This window comes from Struthio camelus, chromosome 2 (assembly GCF_040807025.1).
Source record: "Struthio camelus isolate bStrCam1 chromosome 2, bStrCam1.hap1, whole genome shotgun sequence".
Taxonomy (NCBI): domain Eukaryota; kingdom Metazoa; phylum Chordata; class Aves; order Struthioniformes; family Struthionidae; genus Struthio; species Struthio camelus.
Window position 1 is genome coordinate 15827554 of NC_090943.1, and position 21006 is coordinate 15848559.

Consider the following 21006-nt stretch of genomic DNA (forward strand, 5'->3'; position numbering starts at 1 on the left):
TAACTATGGACATTTTGCTTCTAAGACATGCTTATGCACAGTATTGTAGCAGTATGACTTTATGGAAGCAATCCTCTCAAAGACTTAATGTTTGTGTGTAGATAATACTCCTTTTCTCAATAACTTGCTTTCTGTATTATCTACCTTTTTTAGATGCCAACTCAGTTTGTGGAGTCAGTTTTGGAAGTACATAGTAAATTTGTTCAGCTTATCAACACTGTTTTGAATGGTGATCAACACTTTATGAGCGCCCTTGACAAGGTAACTTTTACTAATGGAATAAGACAAGTACTGAGAAACAAAACGCTAGACCCTGTTTCAGGCCTTCCAGAGTTCGTAGTAATAGAATGCAGTTTTTCTGGAGATTTCATGCAGTTTTTCTTGTTTTGAAATGCAGCTGAACAGAAGGAAATCCAGTAACTGTAGTATTATTGAAAAAGATATGTACAGAGGAAACTGTGTTAATATTAAAAACTTTACTGAAAGGAAGACCTTTCTTTCATCAAAATTCAAAACACAAAGATGGAACCCACCCATTTAATGTAAATTTAAATGCAGATAAGATAAATAGACTTACTGTGTGTTCTGGGAAGTCTGGCAACTCGTACATGGGTTTAAACTTGAATTCAATTTCTGCAATAGTGGTTAAACTCTGAATGCTGATAGTGTTGCTTGCACAGCAGCTCTGTTTAGATTTTTTTCAAATTGACTACAGTGAGCTTCTGGAACCTTCCAGTAATTCTTTCATTGATCATCATAGCTAACTTTTTCCAGGAGAAAACTGCACTTGAAATTAAGTAAGTCAAGTACTTAGGGGAAAAAAGAGGCTTGCTGCACTGTTTCTGTGAAAGGCAAAGCCACTAAGGTATTTAAGTCAACAGCCCTAATTGTTATTAATTTCTGATGATAATAATTTAATTTACCTCTGCAAAACTTGGCTGTGCTCTTGTGGGATTGGGTGGCTCCACCTTAAAGAAAAAGTACATTTTATCTAATCCATTTGTTAATTTCTCATTGTTTCATATATGTGTGTACCTTTTTCCTAAACTGTGCATCTACTACTTCCATATGTATTTACTGCCTGTCATAGGTTGCGTGCATGTATTTCATTGCCCTTTTGTGGTGTTTACAGTAGTTACAGTTTTTAGTTAGAGTCTTAGTCAAAGATTTAGATAAACTTCAGCCAAGGAATAATATGGAAAGACATAATGATGAAGATAATGAAATTGATAGGTGCCCTTCTGTTTTTTTGATATTGAGAAAATATATATTTTTTAGGATTTTAAAGCAAATGTTTATTTCGATGCTGATACGTTTCTGTCTCGATTGCAAGTAATGTCATTTACCAGAAGGTGGGGTAATAGGAGATCAACAGCTATATTTGTTGGCACATAGGTGATATGCTGTTCCTTTAAATAATTCAGTTCTTCGCTCCAACCATCTTTATTACAATAAATATTTTAAATCTTAGCCTACTGTGGGTTTTTCAGGGTTGAAATCAAAATTGCTACTGTTGCCTCCAGTATTATTACAAGGGAATATTTTAAGCTTCAAAGAGTTTCATATATCTTGTCAAATCATGCATTCCTTTCCCCTAGGGATTCTAGGGACCGGTTGTCAAATATTGGAATGCTGTTGAGGCATCGCAGAAAAGACTTGTTTTTCAGTTCTTCTTTGTAAATATCTTTTCTGCATAGGTGTATTTGGGGCTTCGGTGTTCATAATGTAGGAAAGGAACTTAATGAAATATGTTCCCTGTTACACATACCAGTTAGAATTTTATTGAATTTTGGGGGCTACATCTCCCAAAAATTTAAACATAACTCCTTCCAGAGGCAGTCAGCTAACCCCTTTCCGCTGTCGTTCCTAGGAACTATGGTCATGCAACATTGTTGGTTCAGTATTAATTTAAAATGTTGATTTAAATGTGACGTGCAGTTTAGAGTAGTAATCTTGATGATTCTGATATTTGTCAGGCAGTTTCTAATTCCAAACTGCCATTAACTCTTTCCCTTTATTTTTCCCTGATATTCAGGCATTTTTGTACTACCCTGCTTCTAGTCTCCACATAATATTGCTTAATAATATTTTTTCTTCTCTTTATTCTGTCAAAAAATTCAAAAACCCAAAGAGCTCTTCTTTCTTACTGTGATGAGCACATCAAGTATATTTTTCAAGTCAAGATGTATGCTGTTGATGTAAGATGGTGCTGCTTTTCAAACCTGCTTAGTCTGCAATTATTCTCCATTTTGTTTCCATTCGTGTTTTTGGACTATACATATTGATGTATACTAAAATCCTCATTCTTTTACATTTAAATGTCTAATCAGAGCTTAATTCTCTTTCTTACATCCTGTAATTACTTTCTATTTCTGTACCTTTTTCCCCCTTAACTTAATCTCAACTTTAAAAAGATCAACTTTCAAATTCGCACTGAACAGTAATTCCCAGTAAAGGCCTTTTGATTGTTTTTCTCTCTCTTTTTGTCTAGTTCAGTTTTACAAAGGCTTTGGATGGTCTGTACCCTTAACATTTTTCTATTACTTTAAATTTCATAAAAGAACAAGTTTTAAGTCATTTACTTTTTTAATTTTTTTTGTCTTTGCTCTGTGTTCCTATGTAGGCTCTGACATCAGTAGTTAACTATAGGGAACCCAAGTCGATCTGCAAAGCGCCTGAGTTGGTAAGGGATGTACATTGCTGTACAATGTAATAATGCTGTTTTAGAAGACTTATAAGAATTGGCTTAGTGACCATCAAATGAATATCCATTTCTCTTTCTAAGTCACTCTCAGGTGTATATTTCAGTAATAAAAGCTGAACCTGCACATGCCTATTGTGAGTATGCCAAAAGTTTGTGCAGTTGTAATTTTTTGTATGGAGTTTGTATGTTGTCTAAGTGCGATTTGCATCTTTTTCCTATGAATACAGCCCTTATAGCAAGAGAAGATAAACCGTGACCTGTGTTATGCTTTAACGTCTGTGTAGCAGTTTAGAGTACTTTGGCATATATTTGTTCTCAAGCTTGACAAGTAGGTTTGGGTTTGTTTTTTTTTCTTTTTAACTTGAGCTGGCCAAGTACTGTGACAACTTGTTGAAGAAGTCAGCAAAAGGAATGACAGAAAATGAAGTAGAAGACAAACTTACAAGCTTCATTACTGTTTTCAAATACATTGATGACAAAGATGTATTCCAAAAGGTAACTTTTGATACTCAGTAAATGTTAAAATATTAAATTCAAAGTATACCTGAAGAATGTGAATTATACTTTAAAAAAATCCTCATATCTATTTTTTATGCAGTTTTATGCCAGAATGTTGGCAAAGAGATTAATTCATGGTTTGTCTATGTCCATGGACTCTGAAGAAGCCATGATTAATAAACTGAAGGTAACGTATTCCTTTCTAATGCAGAGTTAGGTAACAGTAAACATAAGAGAACGTAATGTTGAGCGGGTCCAGCAGAGGGTGCCCGAGATAACTTAGCGGTCTGTAGTTGCTGTTTCCAGCAGCTGAAAGGAAAAACTAATTTCTTTGTAGTGTATGAGAGAGATATTGCCCAGTGGCACTTCAGCATTTCAGATTTTGAGTTTTTGGGTAGTTTTATCAGATGAGTTCAAATAATCCCTATGTACGTAGCCTATCATAAAGCAGCTCTGTCGCTCAGTTTTATAAACTAACATTGGTCATGTATGCCAACGGACAGAAGGGTGGAATTGAGATAAATCTGATAGTTTTCATGTATAATGTTTGTTTTCCTTTGTAATTCCAGTTTTCTCTAAATATTATGGTAACTTTTTTTTTTAGTAGTAAATGTGCATAATTGATCTAGCAAGGACTATTTTCACTATGAAATTTATTATAATTTTTCTTCACAGCAAGCCTGTGGTTATGAATTTACCAGCAAGCTCCATCGAATGTATACGGACATGAGCGTTAGTGCTGATCTCAACAATAAATTCAACAACTTTATCAAAAACCAGGACACGATTATAGATTTGGGAATTAGTTTTCAGATATATGTTCTACAGGTACTAATGTATGTTTTTTACTATTGAGTTATCTGTACTTGATTCTTATATTTTGATAACAAGTGAACAGTTTTTTGACTCTAGATACTTCTCATATGGAAATTGACACCTTGTGATCACTGTGAAATAATTTCTATTCCTAGTTTTTCTTTTTAAAGTTATCCCACTAGTGCATTAACAATAGTGATATAAGATGTCTTGTTTTCTTGTCTTGAATTAATGCCTCCCTGAGGCATGAGTCGTAAAACTTCTGGTTCAAATTGAATGTCTTATGACATCGTTTACACTGTAGATAGGTTCAGGAAGGTTATTTTTTCTTAATGTATAAACTGTATGAAACTTGTATGAAAACATTAACGCTTTAATTTTCCTGCTACCCTCAGGCTGGTGCATGGCCTCTAACTCAGGCTCCTTCTTCTACATTTGCAATTCCTCAGGAACTGGAGAAGAGTGTACAGATGGTAGGTTAGTAGGAGGTTTCTTGTAAACACCTGGGAAGTAGAAAAGTATATCTTTAGAACTCCTTAAAGATAATTGTTCTAACAGAGAAAAACCTGAGCTCTTTCGTTTTGTTTGTAAATCACTATTATCCTGCCTCCAGTCATATGAAACTTGGAAAGGTCACCCAAATGGTGTGCTAATTTTTTTGTATGTATACGTAGCTTTTTTGTGTTTTTCACAACACACAACGAATGAGGGAGATACTGCTAAATGCAGTCAGACAAACCGAGTTGAATCTTAGCTTATATACTGATTCCTAATATGTAGATAAAAAAGATTTTAAATCTTAGCAGATTTAATAGCAAATTAAAACTCAGATATGGGGTTTTTTGTCCCGTATTTCTTAGGAGCTGTTGAAAATCAAGCTTCATGGAAAACTAAATTAAAAGATATTTTTGAAAATTCTCAAAGCGGTAAAAATTTTACTTTGGCCAAATATTATCTTGCTGTGTGATTGTTTCTGTTATGTACAGGTAGAATACTGTATTAATCTTGATTATGTTCTTCTGTTCAAAATGTTATCTCTACAATGTTTGTGATCGAATACACAAAATATGGGTGTTGATCTTTGATAAATATATATTAATGGTGAAGTATGTTTTAGAAAGGTAATAAAAATAAAATGTATTTCATATTATTGGACGTAATCAGTAACTGATTTTGTTAGCAGTTTCATACCCACGGTGTATTACTTTGAATGGATAATCTGATGTAAATTGTAAATATGATGGAAGATACCTGATTCTGCTATAAAGAAACTCTTTTGTGTATTACTATGAAGTATTAGAACTGTTTTCTGCTTTGGTTCCTGCTATATAAAGTGACACTTGGGTTTTAGTAATATAGTAGTTTTCAGTCCATATTCTGTGGATAGTTTGAGATCCCCGGAGGGTAATTGACATTTGGTGTTCTTTGTGGGCTTGAAATAGGAATACTGTGGGTTGTACCTTGGTTGTAAAATTTTGGAGGATCAGCAAATCAGAGAAACTCAGGCGCTGGGTTACTTGCCTGACTTGACTGTTGTGATATTTCAAAGGAGAAAACTTATCTGAGTATCACCTAGCTAGAATTAATGCTCTAGATTATCCTGATAATTTCGTGAGGAAACAGAATATGATCCTAGGGAGTCTTTGATTAAACTGACAACTTTTTTCTGTACTGTCAAATTTGAATAGTTTACCTGCGAAGAGAGAGTTCTCTCAGGATTCTGACTTGGGTTTAGAAGGGAGGAAAAAAAAGTTGCTGTTGCACTCCTAAGTATGGGAGTGCTTGTGCAGCGGGACAGACAGCTAAACAGCTTTTTCGGGCTCTCATATTTGCTGGAATTCCCTATAAATACATATTTATTTGGATGGTATTAGAAATATATCCTTTCACACTACTCAAGCTTACAGAAGAGGAAACACCTGTTTTTTCTGAGAGGTCAGAATTCCCTCTTAGTATTTTCCTTCTCTCAGTGTTAACCAGAGTTGCCAGACCAAATCGGAGTGAGCAAAATAGATCTGTACGTAGCGATGGCTGCAATGGGCGCCGGGTGGTTTGGTCCAGTTTCAAGGAAAGGTTCTCTGAATCTGTTTTAAGTATTTGTCATTGCCAAAAAATATTTCAACCTTGAATTGGGATTAATCTGCAAGCCACAGTTTCATGTTTCTTTCAGATAGGAACTATGAGGACAAAATTTCTAGACTTTTTCTGGAAAAAATACTAGAGTTTACTAGGTACTAGACAATATATGCCATCTGATTTGTCCCTTTTGACTAACGTGGTGATAGATGAGGGTCAGACTTGTAATTTAATTTTCCTGTTTGATTTTTCAGCCGATTTTCAAGTATTTTCAAAGGACATCCAAGAGAATGCCATAGCTACTAAAATCCCCGTTTTTATATTTCTCCATGTAAGCAAAACGGTCAGACTCTTGTATTAGACATGTTGTTAAAATGTAAGCTGATTTTTACAAGCCTTGTCATAAACTTTAATTTTAGCTTTTGGAGATTTTTTTTTTTTTCCTTCCTGTCAGAGTAATTTTTCTCCTTCAAGCTGTTTAGCCCATGGAAAAGGAAAGCTGGAAGCCATAGCCTTTAAAGGGTTTTTTAAACATTCTGGATTATATTTAATTATTCTTAAACATCCATCACTTCCATTCTTTTCCTAGATCTTTCTCTTATTCTCGCTGTACTGCTCGCTAATTTTCATTAGCGACAAGATCAGCAGATTGCATATAGTAGGACAATAGGATATTTCTACTTCTTGCTTCTGAATTTGATTTTGTCTTTATCACAAGCCATCATGCCTTTCCTTCTCTTATTCCCTGTGGGAGGAAACAACATGTAAGTGTAAATATTTAAGCTTTGAAAGAATCTCCCAGGAATTGCATTCCAAGGGTTTTCTGGAGAGCTGTCTCATTTACAGTAGCCAGGCCTGTGCTCCTTTAGTGCCAAATTTCAAACTGCATAGCTAATTTCCATTTGCACAAAGACGAGAAACAAAACTGTCCCATGTTTCTGGAATATGATAGGGATTTTACATTGTTAAAGTCCTTTTCTTGCTCAGAAGTAAATGTTTTCCTATTCTTGACACTCTTGTTCTGCTAGATACTTGCATGTCCGTATTTGCATGTATACTTTAAATATCAGGAAAAATTACTTTCTAGAGTGATGCAGCACCTTTTGTAAGAGCTAGAAATGCCTATAAAAAGAAAAAAAAATCACCACTATTAATGCTGTTTTGTACATAAGATTTTTGAAGTATTGATTTTTGAGGGGATGCCTCAGTTGTTAAGTATTGGTTAACACAACTTTGAAACGTTACTTTCCAGGTCAGAAATGTGTACTCCTTTGTGAAAACAGGTTTTGGAAGGTTTCAAGGTTTTGAAAGTTTGACAGCAAAAATTTGAGAATCTGTAGTTACTTTTTGGTTTTGAGATCTTAGCAAACCCAGTAGCTGTGTCTAGCTAGAAACTCACATTGGAGGGCCGACAAAAACTGTACCTGCTTTCAACCTTACTTTTTTGAAATACCCTATAAATTGTGTTGAGGAATCTAAGATGAGATGCTTGCATGATTTACATGGGCTAAATGGTGGTAGGTCTGTTAATTTTTACCCTCATTCTCTACCATTTTATAAAATCTGATGTCCTTCTCATGGCTTTGATAAGAATTGGTCTACATGTGATAGCATTACGTAGATGATCAGTAAAAACAAACACTTGCAGTATATGGGAAGATCATAACCTAAGCAGTGGAGAGGAAAAAGGAGAAACTAGACTGCAGGGTGTTTTTCGTCTAGAAAAAAAGCTAGTGATACCAAGGTTGCTTCTGCTTATATTTGTAATATTTTTCTTGCAAGTATGTGGAACTTAGATGTTAGTTATGGCCCTTAGAAATATATAAACTGTTTTTGTAGAAATCTATTTGCTAAGATATATAAAAGAGTTGAACTTGGGTTTGTTAGGTGCTTATAAATGAGAATTGTAAAAAGTTTGTATATCTATTTCAAAAAAGATTTAAGAAATTGAGATTATATTTCAATTTTGTTCTGCATTTCTAATCTTCAGTAAAGTTTAGATATTTTTGACTTGTTCTAAAAAATTATGATTCCTGAGATTAGATGGTTAAACAGAAATTGGCTACTCCTGTGATCTGCAGTTCCTCCTCTGAAATAATTTTTTAAGCAACCCTGGAGAGTCTTTGAAATAGTTGGAATGCTGCTGAGGTGAACTGCAGCTAAAGAGATGACACAGAAGGACCTCACACTAGTGTTTTTTCCAATATTAAAGGTGCTACTGTTGTAACCAAAATGTAAATGATAAGCAATGTGTCCTCTGGATTCTTAACAGTGTTGCATGATCTCCTGTTTTATTGTTGTACCTGTTGGCCTGCAGAAGAGAAGCATGAGTGCTGTTTGATTGCCAGTTAGATCTGTTTGCATGCAAAATTGCATTGTGCATCTTTGTCACCTAGTCCTAAAAGAGATGACTGTATCCTGCAGTTTTTAAGCCTTCAGTACTATAAACAATCTGAACCAGTATATTCCTTCTGTCACTCTTCTCCATAAACTTTTATTGCTATATAAAGATACAACTTTCTGATTTCGGGAATCAGAAATACTTTCTCCAAGACAGAAAGCTAGAAGAGCTATAGAGTCCTTAAAAACATGCTGTGTGGCAGAGATATTTCTTGTGTAGGCAGGGAAAGTTGGATGGGGAACGTGAGTTGTTTAATGGGTGAAGAGCGAGAGGATGTTTGTCGAAATCGTTTTGCATTGGTGTATGTTTTATAGCTATAACATTCAAGTCTGTGTATAAACTATAGTCCTTTTCTTGGAAGTGAATGCACATCCACACTTTATTATTGTGAGTACTGTAACTATGTATTTTCATTGTGTGTAGCTGACTTTGTGGAAAGTACCTGTTACCTAAAAGCTTACATTTTATGAAGGAAATTTTGAAAAAAAAAAAAAAACTTAAATGGATTTTCTGAATTGACTTTAATCAATTTTATCAATTTTAGGGAGTCAAAACCATGTAATATAGGATTGATTTCACCAAAAGGAAAAAAAATAAAAATATATCTTTTTGTATAGACTTGGAAGCAGCAAAATAATAAAAGCTAACGAGATTATGATTGTTAAAAATGCTGGATATTCTTTGGGATTTGGTATACTTGATCTTCTTTGGAACTGTTTAGTGACAATATTTTATACTTTAAGGGTATGAATATCTCAACAATCTTTCTGATTTAGTCATCAGATGATATGTTAATATCAACACGTTCAAGTATTTAAGTCCTTCATCTTCCTTCTAAAGGAAGATGCTATCGTGAGCTGATTTGGAATATCTATCTAAAGTAGTGAACAAAAGGTTATTGTGTATTCACTGGGGTGGTAGTGTGATAATAAAATGCTGTAAGTAGTTATACATGTGATTAATGGAAGTTAATTTTGTTTTGCAGTTTGAATTATTTTACAGTCAACACTTTAGTGGAAGAAAGCTTACATGGTTACATTATCTTTGTACAGGTAAAAATAAGTACTTCACTAAACTTTCTCTACATAACGGACAATTATTTGTAATGCTCCTTTCAAACGGACTTTGCAGTTGGAACGTTATGTTGCATATGAAAGTCAAATGACTTATCTTACATCATAAATTAATAGTTGCTCAGAATTTCTAAATTTATGTTTTATAAACTTGCGTATGTTATCTATGACTAACTAAATCCAAGTAGAATTGGAGTTGTGCATTCTTAACCTCAGACTGGCACTGTGAAACTGCTGACTTGGATAACAAATTGCCCAGGAATTGTTTTTGTAGTATCAGACCTCTTTGGTTGTCCCTTAGCTGACTATTAAATAACTGTTTGAGTAATGTTATATTAGTTTACCTAGACATGCAAGTATTTAAGAACATATATATGTTTATAGTTTACTTAGGTATTTAAGTAACTACATATGTTTTATATGTTACATATATGTTTATATGTATCTTTAGTTATACTTTATATGCATAGATAATAAAAGCTATATATGTATATAAAGTATATAGGTAAGGATGCGTAAAGTTTTGGGCTAATTTAATAAGTATCAGTCTTTCATATTTTATATCAAATTCTCTCTATATCAGGCTTTAATAACTGAGCACCACAACATATTACATGGAACTGAAAACCGGAACACAACAATACATTGTAATGAAATTTTAGTTGTGGTAGTAGAAAATTGCCACTAACTGATGCTCACCCTCAAACAGATCTGCTTTCAGGCAGGTAAAAAATACCTCTTTTATCATTACAGGTGAAGTAAAAATGAATTATTTGTGCAAACCTTATGTAGCCATGGTCACAACATACCAAATGGCAGTGTTGCTTGCCTTCAACAACAGTGAAACTGTCAGTTACAAGGAGCTTCAGGATAGTACACAAATGAATGAGAAGGAACTGACAAAAACCATCAAATCCTTACTTGATGTCAAAATGATCAACCATGACTCAGACAAGGTATGTAGTAATGATACAAAAATATTTTATTTTTTGTCGTGTTGTAATTCTACTACTTGTTGAGGGCTTTTTTAATATAAAAGAATCCACTGTTTGCTTTTTTGAATTGTATTACTAACCTTTGTGAACCATCATAAATCTATATTTATGAGGAAAAACAGAACAAGCGGGCTTTTTTTTAATCTTTATTTCTCCTGTATAGCGGGGTCTGCTAAAAAGGTAATAATGCTAGGACTGTTTATTGTTTCTGTGGAATTTCATTCATATGGCCTTAGACTCAGCATTGTTGGAGGGCAATATGCTGTAAATATGCTTTCAAAGTTATACTGGATCATGGGAAGGAGCCTGAGCAGTAAATCAAAAGTCTTAAAAGAGATCCTTAAAATAAAATTGTGGGATTAAGAGGAAGGAAGTAACAGCAACATGCTCTTCCTTGCTACACATTACAGGAGAAGAGGGAGGAGGAAAGGAGAAAGTTGGGGTTGTGTATGTGGATTTTTGCTGCATTTTGCCTAACTCATTGGTGGAAGGGCAACTCGTGGAAGGAGTTTCATGGAGTTCCAGTAAGAGCTGAGCTATGTTTATGGTCAAGGCAAGGGGTGATACAGGTTCTATTTCTAACTCTGCCTCAGACTCTACGGGCTGTATGACCCCCATCAAACCACATATACCCCGTAAAGTGAAGGACATAAATGTCTGTTATGTAAGAAACACTATAGAAATGCTTGTGCTTTCCATAAAAAGTTTAGGGTGTGCTGCCAGGTAGTCAAGAAAGCCTAAGTTATTCAGACAGTAACGGGCAGAAGCAACTGAGATAAGCTGTTCACATGGCTTACAAGAAGGTATCCAAAGCTGCTCTGATAGCTGCTTTTTTTTTTAACCAGGAAAATATTAGAAAATGGAAAGTGAGATCACAAGGAAGATCTGATGCTTGGCTGAAGCATAGGACATGCTTCCAATATCTAGAAATGAGCTCAGGTTGGAACAGTGGCTGGGAAGATGTCTGTTAAACCATGGGTGAAATATAACACTGGGAGCTATTACAGAAAACAGTGAGATTTTTCATAATCTTAGAAAGCTGCCCGTTATTTAAAGGACTTACATCTATTGATATCTGTTGTAAAGGTTTGGCCAGTTTCTTTAAACATAAATCGTCTGAAGACTAAATATCATAGCTTTCCAACCTTTTCACCTTTTAATATTTACTACTACATTTTCTGGTCCTTTCGCTTTGAGGCTATTGTATTCAGTCATCTCTGCTAATTCTCATTCTCTCTCTCTCTCTCTTTCTCTCTCTCTCCCCCCCCCCCTTTTTTTTCCTTCACTTCATCCAGCAATGTGAAAGCTGATCCATATGCAGTCTGTCAGCTAAATTATTGGATAAGCCAGTGAACTTTGGTGGCTTAAGCAGTAAAATTAAATATACTTATTTTTATTTACCTGTGTCTGAGCCATACAGCAAAGTGCAATACTTGCTGTACTTTGCTTTTGCTTAAAAAAATGAAACTTTTTTGACAACGTCTTTATTGCTTAATCATACTTTTCTAGTTTGTATGCCGCACATAAGTAATTTATTTTGATTTCTGTTCAGCTGTATAAGCACAATAGTGTTAAAATATAATAATTTATATTTTGTTCTAATTCTTGATCTCTGCCCTTTCATATTAAATTTTCTATACTATTCCTGAATATTACGAAATATTCTAATAAGGAATATTTGTTGTAGAATATGCAATTAATATTGGTTTGGGCATATTTTTAGATAAATACTGACTGTATTTGCTAAAGTGTTTGCATGGTTTGGCAGGATTCCAGTTTAAGAAGCCCAGCAGCTTTATTCTGCTGGAAACTGGTGATACTTGTACAGAGTCTTGTCTGTAATCTGCAAAGGTCAGCCAGGCCATCTTTTTACTTGAATGTGAAGGTGCTTGGACTGTAGTGAATAGTTACCGCTTATTGAAAGAAGTGAACTTTTACAAGAAGTGTGGAAAAAATTGAGATTTTAATGAGAAAGAAATATGCAGGTGACATGGAACTGTGGAACTTGCAGTTGATCAGCTATTTTCGGCACAGCATAACAAAAAAGTGCAGATGTTTTTCCTTTGCTTCTGGAAGGCAACAGTAGTAATAGTTGTGAAAGTAACAGCTTGCTCTCTTGAGGTTCTGCATAAGTAAATGCAAATCCCACCTTCTCTGCAGGGAGAAAATGAGTTTAAACAGAGAGTTTTTGCAACTAAAAGAAGTTGTTGAAGCATTGAAACAGAAATTGCTGTAATATTATTGATTTGTTGACAATATTCATGTATGTCAGAGGAGTTCTTAGTGTTTTCTAAAATACACTGGATTTCTAGGTTGCTTATACTGTAGCTTAAAAAATTGACCTGGTTCTAGTGGCTCTCTAGAATTTCCAGACACAAATCTGCTAAAATTGTATGTTTGCGAGCCCCTAACTGTCATTTTTCAAAGTGAATTGTTATCCTGGCAAATCCTGGTTGCTTGCTCTTTTTTAGTTCCATTTCTGTTTTTTTTAAAAAGTTTCTTTATTGCAGGAAGATATAGAAGTAGAGTCTACGTTTTCATTAAATATGAACTTCAGCAGTAAACGAACAAAATTTAAAATTACTACATCAATGCAGAAAGACACACCACAGGCAAGTATTCTTTGGTGGTTGTAGCTTAAACAATTTAGGAAGCTTGTTTTTGTGTTAGGTTGATGTAAACAGATGTAAGGGTCTCTATGCAAGATTTACATGACTGTAGGGAAGTTGTTCAATTAAGTTTAAAACTGAAGCATTGCAAAGTTTTATGTTTTTTATTTGTTTGGGGTTTTTTTGTACTCAAAATGTAAAAGCATTGGCAGGAAAAGGGGGAATAGGGAATCAGAAAGAAGAGAAAGACAGTAGAGCTGTTCCTCTTGAACCGAATGAGTTTGACATTTAGCATTTTTGTATCTAATAAGAATTCTTTTTTTTTTTGTTAGTGTATTTAAAAGCAAGTTATTCCATGAGCAGCAGAACCAGTCAACACTGTTTTCATATAGTTTTGTGTCCTTTGCCAAATAAACTTCTAATGTCAGTAATCCCCATTCCCTCTTATAATCTCCTAAGACACGGGCTTTTGTGCAAGAGACAGGAAACATGCGTGCTGCCAAATTCAGTACGTTATAGTAAGTCTTTCCTGCTTTTCTCTTCAGTGAAAGCACTGGTTTGGATATTTCCCTCCAACTCAGCTCCTGACTTACATGAAACCCGTAGAAAATTATTTTCTGTGGGTTCCCTTTCCTCTTTTAAATCTAGCTAAAAAATGGCTAGTGATATCCAAATTACTAAGAGAGAACAGAAAATCAAAAAGGCAATATGACCCTCAATGTGTTTTTTTTCCTTTTAACAACAACAAAAAAAAGGTGTAGACGCACAAAGTTTGTATTAGAGCTTAATAGCTGTTCAGGGCTGTGGTTGTTGGAACCTTTTTATAATGTTGTTTCAGAGACCTGCATCAGAAGAAATCTTTCCTTAGCTGCTTAGGAAAGAAAGGAAACATACATCAAGACTGAAGTTTTAAAATAATTATTTTCACAGTGTACTTTCTTTCAAAGGAACTTGACTTCTCTAAAAAAGTTTTCATTAATATCTTAACGCTGTAGTGCAAGTTAGTTGTTTCAGCGCTTGCAGATTATATCCCTTACTTCAAATCGGTATCAAAGTGTAGAACTTAATCTGAATTAAATTTTGGAAGCATGATTGAGCATTCTGTACTTCAATATTTCTGTAATTTTTTCTCTTAATTTTATCCATTGGTGGTTTGGAGAGGGGTAGGTGAAATTTGAAATATATATATAGCTATGTAACAAAAAATATGCTATATATATGCCTGAAAAAAATTATACTATAGGTAGTTTCATATCTGTGAAAAAAAGGGGAACCGCAGGAAATAATTAGCCAGTGAATTAGCCAGTGCACAGATGAAAATCTGGTATGATTTTTAGATTGTAATTTATTTAGATGAGACTCACTTCCTGTATAATCTGACCTTAATAGCAGTACAGCTACCACAAAACATACCAATGCACTAAGACACCCTTCGATTGAAACAATAGCTAAACATTTTCTTATAGTATTCCTCTTGACAGGGATAAGAGATCTGAAGCGAATACCTCACAACAACGTGTTCCTAACTATGACTGTGTTAAGTCAGACTAAATTATAACTGAGTGTGCTTTCTCTTTGTCCTTCATGTTCCCCTACTGCTTCAGTAGAGTGAAAATACACAAGAAGTGAGTTTTGGCCTATTTTAATATTTTCCTATACCCTTCTAATTCAGTCTGGTGTTCTTGATTTAGGGAAGCGTTTTGCCTGGAATTGTACTTCCCCTAGATTTTAGTATTAACTGATGACTTTTATCAAAGGAAAAAGTATAGATTAAAGATACTATTATGAAGTGTTTATTGATATTACCATATTTGAAGCATTGCTCTTCTTCCTGTATTGCAGGAGATGGAGCAGACCAGAAGTGCTGTAGATGAAGACAGAAAAATGTATCTTCAAGCTGCTATAGTCCGTATCATGAAAGCACGTAAAGTGTTGCGACATAATGCTCTTATTCAGGAGGTAAGATAAAATTCTCTTCTGAAGTGTGATTTGATACAGCTTCAGGGATAGCTGCATAAAAGATCTGACCACGAAACTGCGCAGTGTCCATGTCAAAACTAATACTTCACTGAAATTAATGAGAATTTTATTGGGGTCTACTTCAGACTATAGGACTGGAATACTTAGCTGTAGTTAATCAATCCTCTCTCTATATATTGGCGCTCAAGCATTAAGGCCTAAGTGTTGCTGTTCTTACTCTTTCCTGTTGGTTGTATGCCTGCAGAGGCCCTATCCTATAAGAGTCATTAAGCCAGAGCCATAGGTGCAATTGAAAGCATCTGAATATGGGCTTTCTAGGTATGGAATCTCCACAGAAGCATGTACCCAGTTTTGAGATCTCATCATAAAGCTGGATTTCTTTTTGCTTCATGGCTTACATGTTAAAAGTGGTGTGAGTATGCTAACATGCATCTCTTACTATTTTCCTTTAAGCAGAACTGTTGTCTAGATTTTCTAGATTTAGGATTTGCAAACTGTCACAGACTGGCTGGGACAGAGGTGCCATTTCATTTGTTTTTCTCCACCTTTCCCATCTGTATCTGCCTTATAGCATTCCATATTCCAAGTCCTTGTCCTAACCTATATTTATGCCTTAGATACCAACTGGTTCCCAGGTTTGGTTTTCTCAGCCTTGCAAGGCATTTGCTCTTCAGTCTAATTCATTCTGTGCACCTCTTGAGCCTTGCCAAATAGCCCTTTCTCAGAACAGGCTGGTGAGGAAGCGAATTCCTGCTCTATTGGGCAATTTTGAACATGGAGGTGATGTGACACTCAAGTCATTTTGAGATGTCCAGTAGGCTTTCTGTCCTGCGGTGATGGAGGAGACTGTCTGCCACACCCATCAATTAATTTATATTTTATTTCCTAAACAAAAAAGTAGCTACAGAGAGCTTATAAGTCCAGAGCTTTCATATTGACTGGTAATGTTAGATATCTTAAAAGTTTTGGGTCTTGAAATAGTGCTTGTACACAAATGCTGTCAAAGTGAGCTTAATTTTAAAAGTCTGATTTTGAACATCTGAAGGGTGAGGCAGCACAGGTCTTGATTGGAATCTTGGGTTATTTGCTCCTCTGTTACTTAAATTAATGTAATAGTGAATAAAACCTGTAAGACTTTTCGAGTGGAACTGAGAAAGCGGTAAGCAAGCCCTTTTTCCTTGTTGAAAATACTTTATTTTCTCCATACTCTCAATTTTTTAGAAAAGATTTTCGAGGTATGCTTCTCTTGAGGCCAGTTTAAGTGGTGGGATAGATTGCAAATCTTGAGATCTTAAAAACAAAAAATCTTTTCTGGTTGTTTTTTCCTTTATCTAATTTAAGGGGCTCTATCTGAGATGCCTCTACTGCATTTTGTTCCCGCAATGCTCTTGCAGAGTAGGTCAGTCTATTAACGGCTAGAACTTTTTCAAACTTTGCAGGAAGAGTGGATATTTTGATTGCTAATCAGTTAAAAACTAAGTAGCAACACATGAGGAGCACAGAATACAGGTGCTCCATTTATCCTTCGTCAGCCACACCAACCTGCACTGATTTTTACCTTAGCTTTCAATTAAATTTATGACACTTATGAAAATAGTATCCTTAATCATTTAGTCTTTAGTTCTCAATTTTGAATACCAGTTATACTCTCAGTGGTATTTGAGCATTTAGAACTGGAGGTTAGACTTCTAAATAATTGATATCTATGCTGTGGTATGGCGTAGGGACTTGTTGCCCAAATGACCAATTGTGGGACCTCAGGCAATGAGGTGAAGCAGTACAAAAATCCATCGAGGCTAAATTTTCCTGCATTTTGCACTCTGAATTAATTTGTGCAGATTTCCATGCTGCCTCAGCTAAACTGTTACTGCAAGCTGAGCTAGATTCTTTAAAATTTGCTAGTCATCTTTTCTATAGTCTGTGATATAGATCTACTTTTAGGCCAGGGAGGTCTGCCTGTTGCCAGGTTGTAGAGCAAATTGCTGGGAGACAGGTTATGTATACTTAATGGTTAAACAGAAAGGTGAAAAATCTCATGGCAAGCAGAAATTGTATCTAGTTACATCTGCATTGAGCTCAGTAGCTTGTTTTGGTTCACACTGTGTGAATAAGGCCAACTTGCCAGGTGATTCTGAGTTGTTGGACATGCTCAGTCTTCTCACTAGACTGACTTTGATTAAATAATGAATAACCATCTCAGCTATTAAACTTTTAAAATAAGTATAACTTCTTGATTGTCCAGCTTTGAATATTTTTTCCTGCTAGCCTTCCAGTAAAATTTGATTTACTGTCAAGACCATTTTTGTTTCCTATAACATTCATTTGTGATATTTTTACTAATTATGCTGGCATATTTACTTAGTTCTTGTAGCTTTTATCATGATATTTAAATATTTATAAATAGTGTATTCATTTAAGGTTTTTGTTCTGACTTTTTGAGGAGTAAGAATGAATTTCTTGAAAGGAAATGTTTACTATGAATAGTTAATGATATTTGCTTGCCTCATTAAAATTTCTTTTTCCCTGAGATCTGAAGGCACAATCATACTGTTAGAAATATGATCAAAGTCCTGAGCGATCTTTAATGTAGTTAGCTCTGATTCTAAAAATTGAACTGCAGCACCACACATTTCACTTAGGGTGAGGTGCCCAAGAAAATACTCAAGGTCCTGGCTGGGCCCCTATATGTCATTATGTACTCTTTGCTGAACTGTTAATTTTATTAGATATACCCTAACTCATACCACAGCCTCTTGAAGGAGGAGGTGGCTTTTCCCTTAACGTGAATAAAGTCAGTGGGGATGGTAGAGAGGAAAGGACAATGCACTCATTTCCAGAAAGGTTTTTGTTCTAAACATGAGATATTTCTACCCATTCTTCTTATTCATATCTTCTTTTGTTAGAAAAAAGAAAAACAACCTATACAAAGATAGATACCTACCTATCTGTCCTGAATCAACACATGGGACATGAGATGTTGGTGAGGACAATCAGTCTCAGTGTAGGGCTGAATTTGTGTGAAATCTGAGCCGACCTAAAAGCTTGTTAGCACCAAGGGAAAAAATCTTTTCCCCTTGCCCTTCTTCTGGCGGTGCACTTTCTTCTCGTTTGTACTGCTGTGGAGCGTATGGGACCCGTGGCTGCTAGCCCAACAAAACTCTCTTTTGGGTGCTTTTGGGTTTTTTGCTGGGGTAATAGTCTATTTGGTGAGTTCAGCTGGGTCATAGAGGGCTCCAGCAAGCACTAGCACTGCGACAAAGCCATGAAAATCTGTAAAGCAAACAAGAAATCCAGGTGAAATAAAAATCACTTTTTAATGGGAAAACAAATGAGAAACTACAGGCAAAGTATACCATGACACTTAAGTAGGTACGTTTTTTGTTTGCCTCACTTTCCATTACTAGGAAATAGAATAATTTTTTTTTTTTTTTTTTTTTACCTGTAAGTTAACTGTAGGAGTAAAGTTTGAAAAATTGCCCAGATTTACAGTTTTACATATTCTGTTGCTAACCCCCATTTCCTTCACTTTGGTAAAAGTGAGAAAGGTTGAGACTATTTCACAAGTATTAAAAGACACCTAATGTTTTGCCTGCAGCTGCAGCGTCTTCCATAGCGCTTATAAAGCTGTCTTTTTACCATAATTTAATTTTTACCATATCTATTACAAAGTTCCATTATATGCGGGGGAATTGGCCAAACACAGTCTGACCAAATCATAGGGCTGTCTTCAGCAGCTGAAAGGAGAGAGGTTTATCCCAATTGTCTCAAGTTGTTTAGGAGAAGAGAACAGTGCGGGGGGAAGGCTTCGTTTCCACCTTTCCAGGCGGCTGAGCAGGACTGGTACCTTCCAAGGCCGGGTACGGAGCACTGCGTGGGCTGGGACTTTGTAGACAGAGAACAGCAAAATCTAGCGCACATCTCATATGCTGGCAACTGTACCAGCGGGGAAGTAGTGTGACTTTACTATATGATTACTTAAGTGCTAGGGTCTTTTGGGGCTGTCTTTTGTGATCAGAAGTGTCACCTAGAGCTTTTTATCAAATCTCCTGAAAAGAAATTCGTTTTCTTTTGTAAATTTAATTGTCTAGGGCAGTAGAGTCGCTGAGGATAAGCTGCATTTTTAATATATTCAAATTGTTTCATTTGAGAATGAAACAGATCTTATTATAACATCCTAGTCATGTTTTTTGGTATTTGGTTATTTGCCTGCTTGCACATTTGTCTTTTAAACTCAGTGACAGTTTTTAATGCTACAAAGAAAACACAGGTTTTGCAAATCTTTATTATTAAAATATGTTCTCTAACTTTTTGTGATAACAAAAATAGTGATGCATGAGAGGAAAATCATGTTCAGCTCTGGAAGTAGTTTTGGAGAAGACAGTCAACTGAAATTTAACCATTTATAATTGTATAAACTATTATGAAGTCTAAGATTAAGAATTCTTCTGATGTTTAAGTCCCAATTAAAGCTGCTATTATTCAAAGAAAATTTGGGAGCCCACAATTTAAGTATTCCAGAACAACGAAAATGTATAAACACCAGGGAATTCACCTTGCCAGTTAAGTCACAGTGAATACTGAAAAGGCACATTTGTTTTTATAAAGTTTTCACTTTGCTTAAGTACCAGAAGTGAAGAAATGTGTTCATGTTAGGTTAATTTTAACTTAAATATTTATCTTCATATGTGCCGTGACAAATAAGTACGCAAGAGGATGGGAAAGATTCGGTTAATATGCGAGCACACTGAACCGTGAAAGAGCTAAGCAGTTATTCTAAGGGTACTGACCATAATGCATAGAAATGCTCTGCTGGTTGTCATAAGTAAACTATCCCAGGTATATTTAATCCTGTCTTTAAAAGAAAAACATACAGAAGCTGCCTGAAAGCACTCACTGAATTTTTCTGAAGCATCTATAACTGTTGTAAATAAATACTGCACTTAAAATGCATCTTTCTTTTGCAGGTAATTAGCCAATCAAGAGCTAGGTTTAACCCAAGTATCAGCATGATTAAGAAGTGTATTGAAGTTCTGATAGACAAACAGTACATAGAGCGAAGCCAGGCCTCTGCAGACGAATACAGTTATGTAGCATGATGTTGCTATCCTGCAGGTATGATTGTGAGGAGATCATTGCTGTCACTGTTTGGTGTGTTCCTGTGGGAAGAGGCAGGCCTGTGCCTCCATAATTGGTCACTTGGCAGCCCCTGTTTTTCTGCTGTTTACAACATCACCAGTGCCATGTCATGAGCGTCAATGAAAATGCCTATAGATATTTCAAGCTCATGTCATTATGACATTTCTTAAAACTTTACTAAAAGAATGAGTGAAGTATTGCTGAAATGTGGAAATTTGGTTGGGTACCATGCTTTTTTTTTTTTTTTTCCTCTCCCCCCCCCACTTCACGTTTGCAGTTGATGTTTTTTAATGTATCTTAAGACAAAGTTAAAAAAACTTAAATATTGTAATATGACAGATAACCTAATAATTGTATCTACATTAAAATGTAAAAAAAAAAAAAAAAAAAGACGAACATGATACTGCTGCTTGTCAAATAAAAAATTAAAGTTATATAATGTGTCTCTAATGATTGTAGAAAGGGATATAGCATTAATGTCTGTAAATACTCTTCAGACCTGGAAGAATTAAAATAATACCATGTGTTTGGGTTTTGGATAACCTCAGAAGTAGATCTGTCATAAAAACTAATTTACATGAAACTGAATGCTAAATATATTAAGTTTGATGTGATTATAAAAGCTATTTTTGATTAAGTACACATTTTCTTTCCTAGAGATTAGGCTAACTTTTTACATTCCTAATGCCTGAAGGCCTATTTTGTATCTGTAATTCTC

General features: G+C 35.1%; 1 protein-coding gene across 13 annotated transcripts in view; it reads left to right on the forward strand.

The window, feature by feature from the left end:
- The window catches only part of CUL2 (cullin 2), a 54183-nt gene extending 33456 nt beyond the window's left edge, over positions 1 to 20727 (forward strand). For 11 of the 13 annotated variants that reach the window (XM_068934354.1, XM_068934348.1, XM_068934356.1 and 8 more), the window contains 11 exons: positions 154 to 261; positions 2624 to 2683; positions 3071 to 3199; positions 3303 to 3389; positions 3878 to 4030; positions 4414 to 4491; positions 9481 to 9547; positions 10322 to 10524; positions 13074 to 13175; positions 15015 to 15131; positions 20117 to 20727. In XM_068934354.1, the coding sequence (XP_068790455.1) occupies positions 154 to 261; positions 2624 to 2683; positions 3071 to 3199; positions 3303 to 3389; positions 3878 to 4030; positions 4414 to 4491; positions 9481 to 9547; positions 10322 to 10524; positions 13074 to 13175; positions 15015 to 15131; positions 20117 to 20248 (1236 nt within the window). In that variant the 3' untranslated portion in view covers positions 20249 to 20727. Of the gene's footprint in view, positions 1 to 153; positions 262 to 2623; positions 2684 to 3070; positions 3200 to 3302; positions 3390 to 3877; positions 4031 to 4413; positions 4492 to 9480; positions 9548 to 10321; positions 10525 to 11408; positions 12126 to 13073; positions 13176 to 15014; positions 15132 to 20116 lie in introns of those variants that run through there. The other 2 variants (XM_068934360.1, XM_068934361.1) reach the window with 2 other exon arrangements.
- The last annotated feature ends 279 nt before the right edge of the window (positions 20728 to 21006 follow it).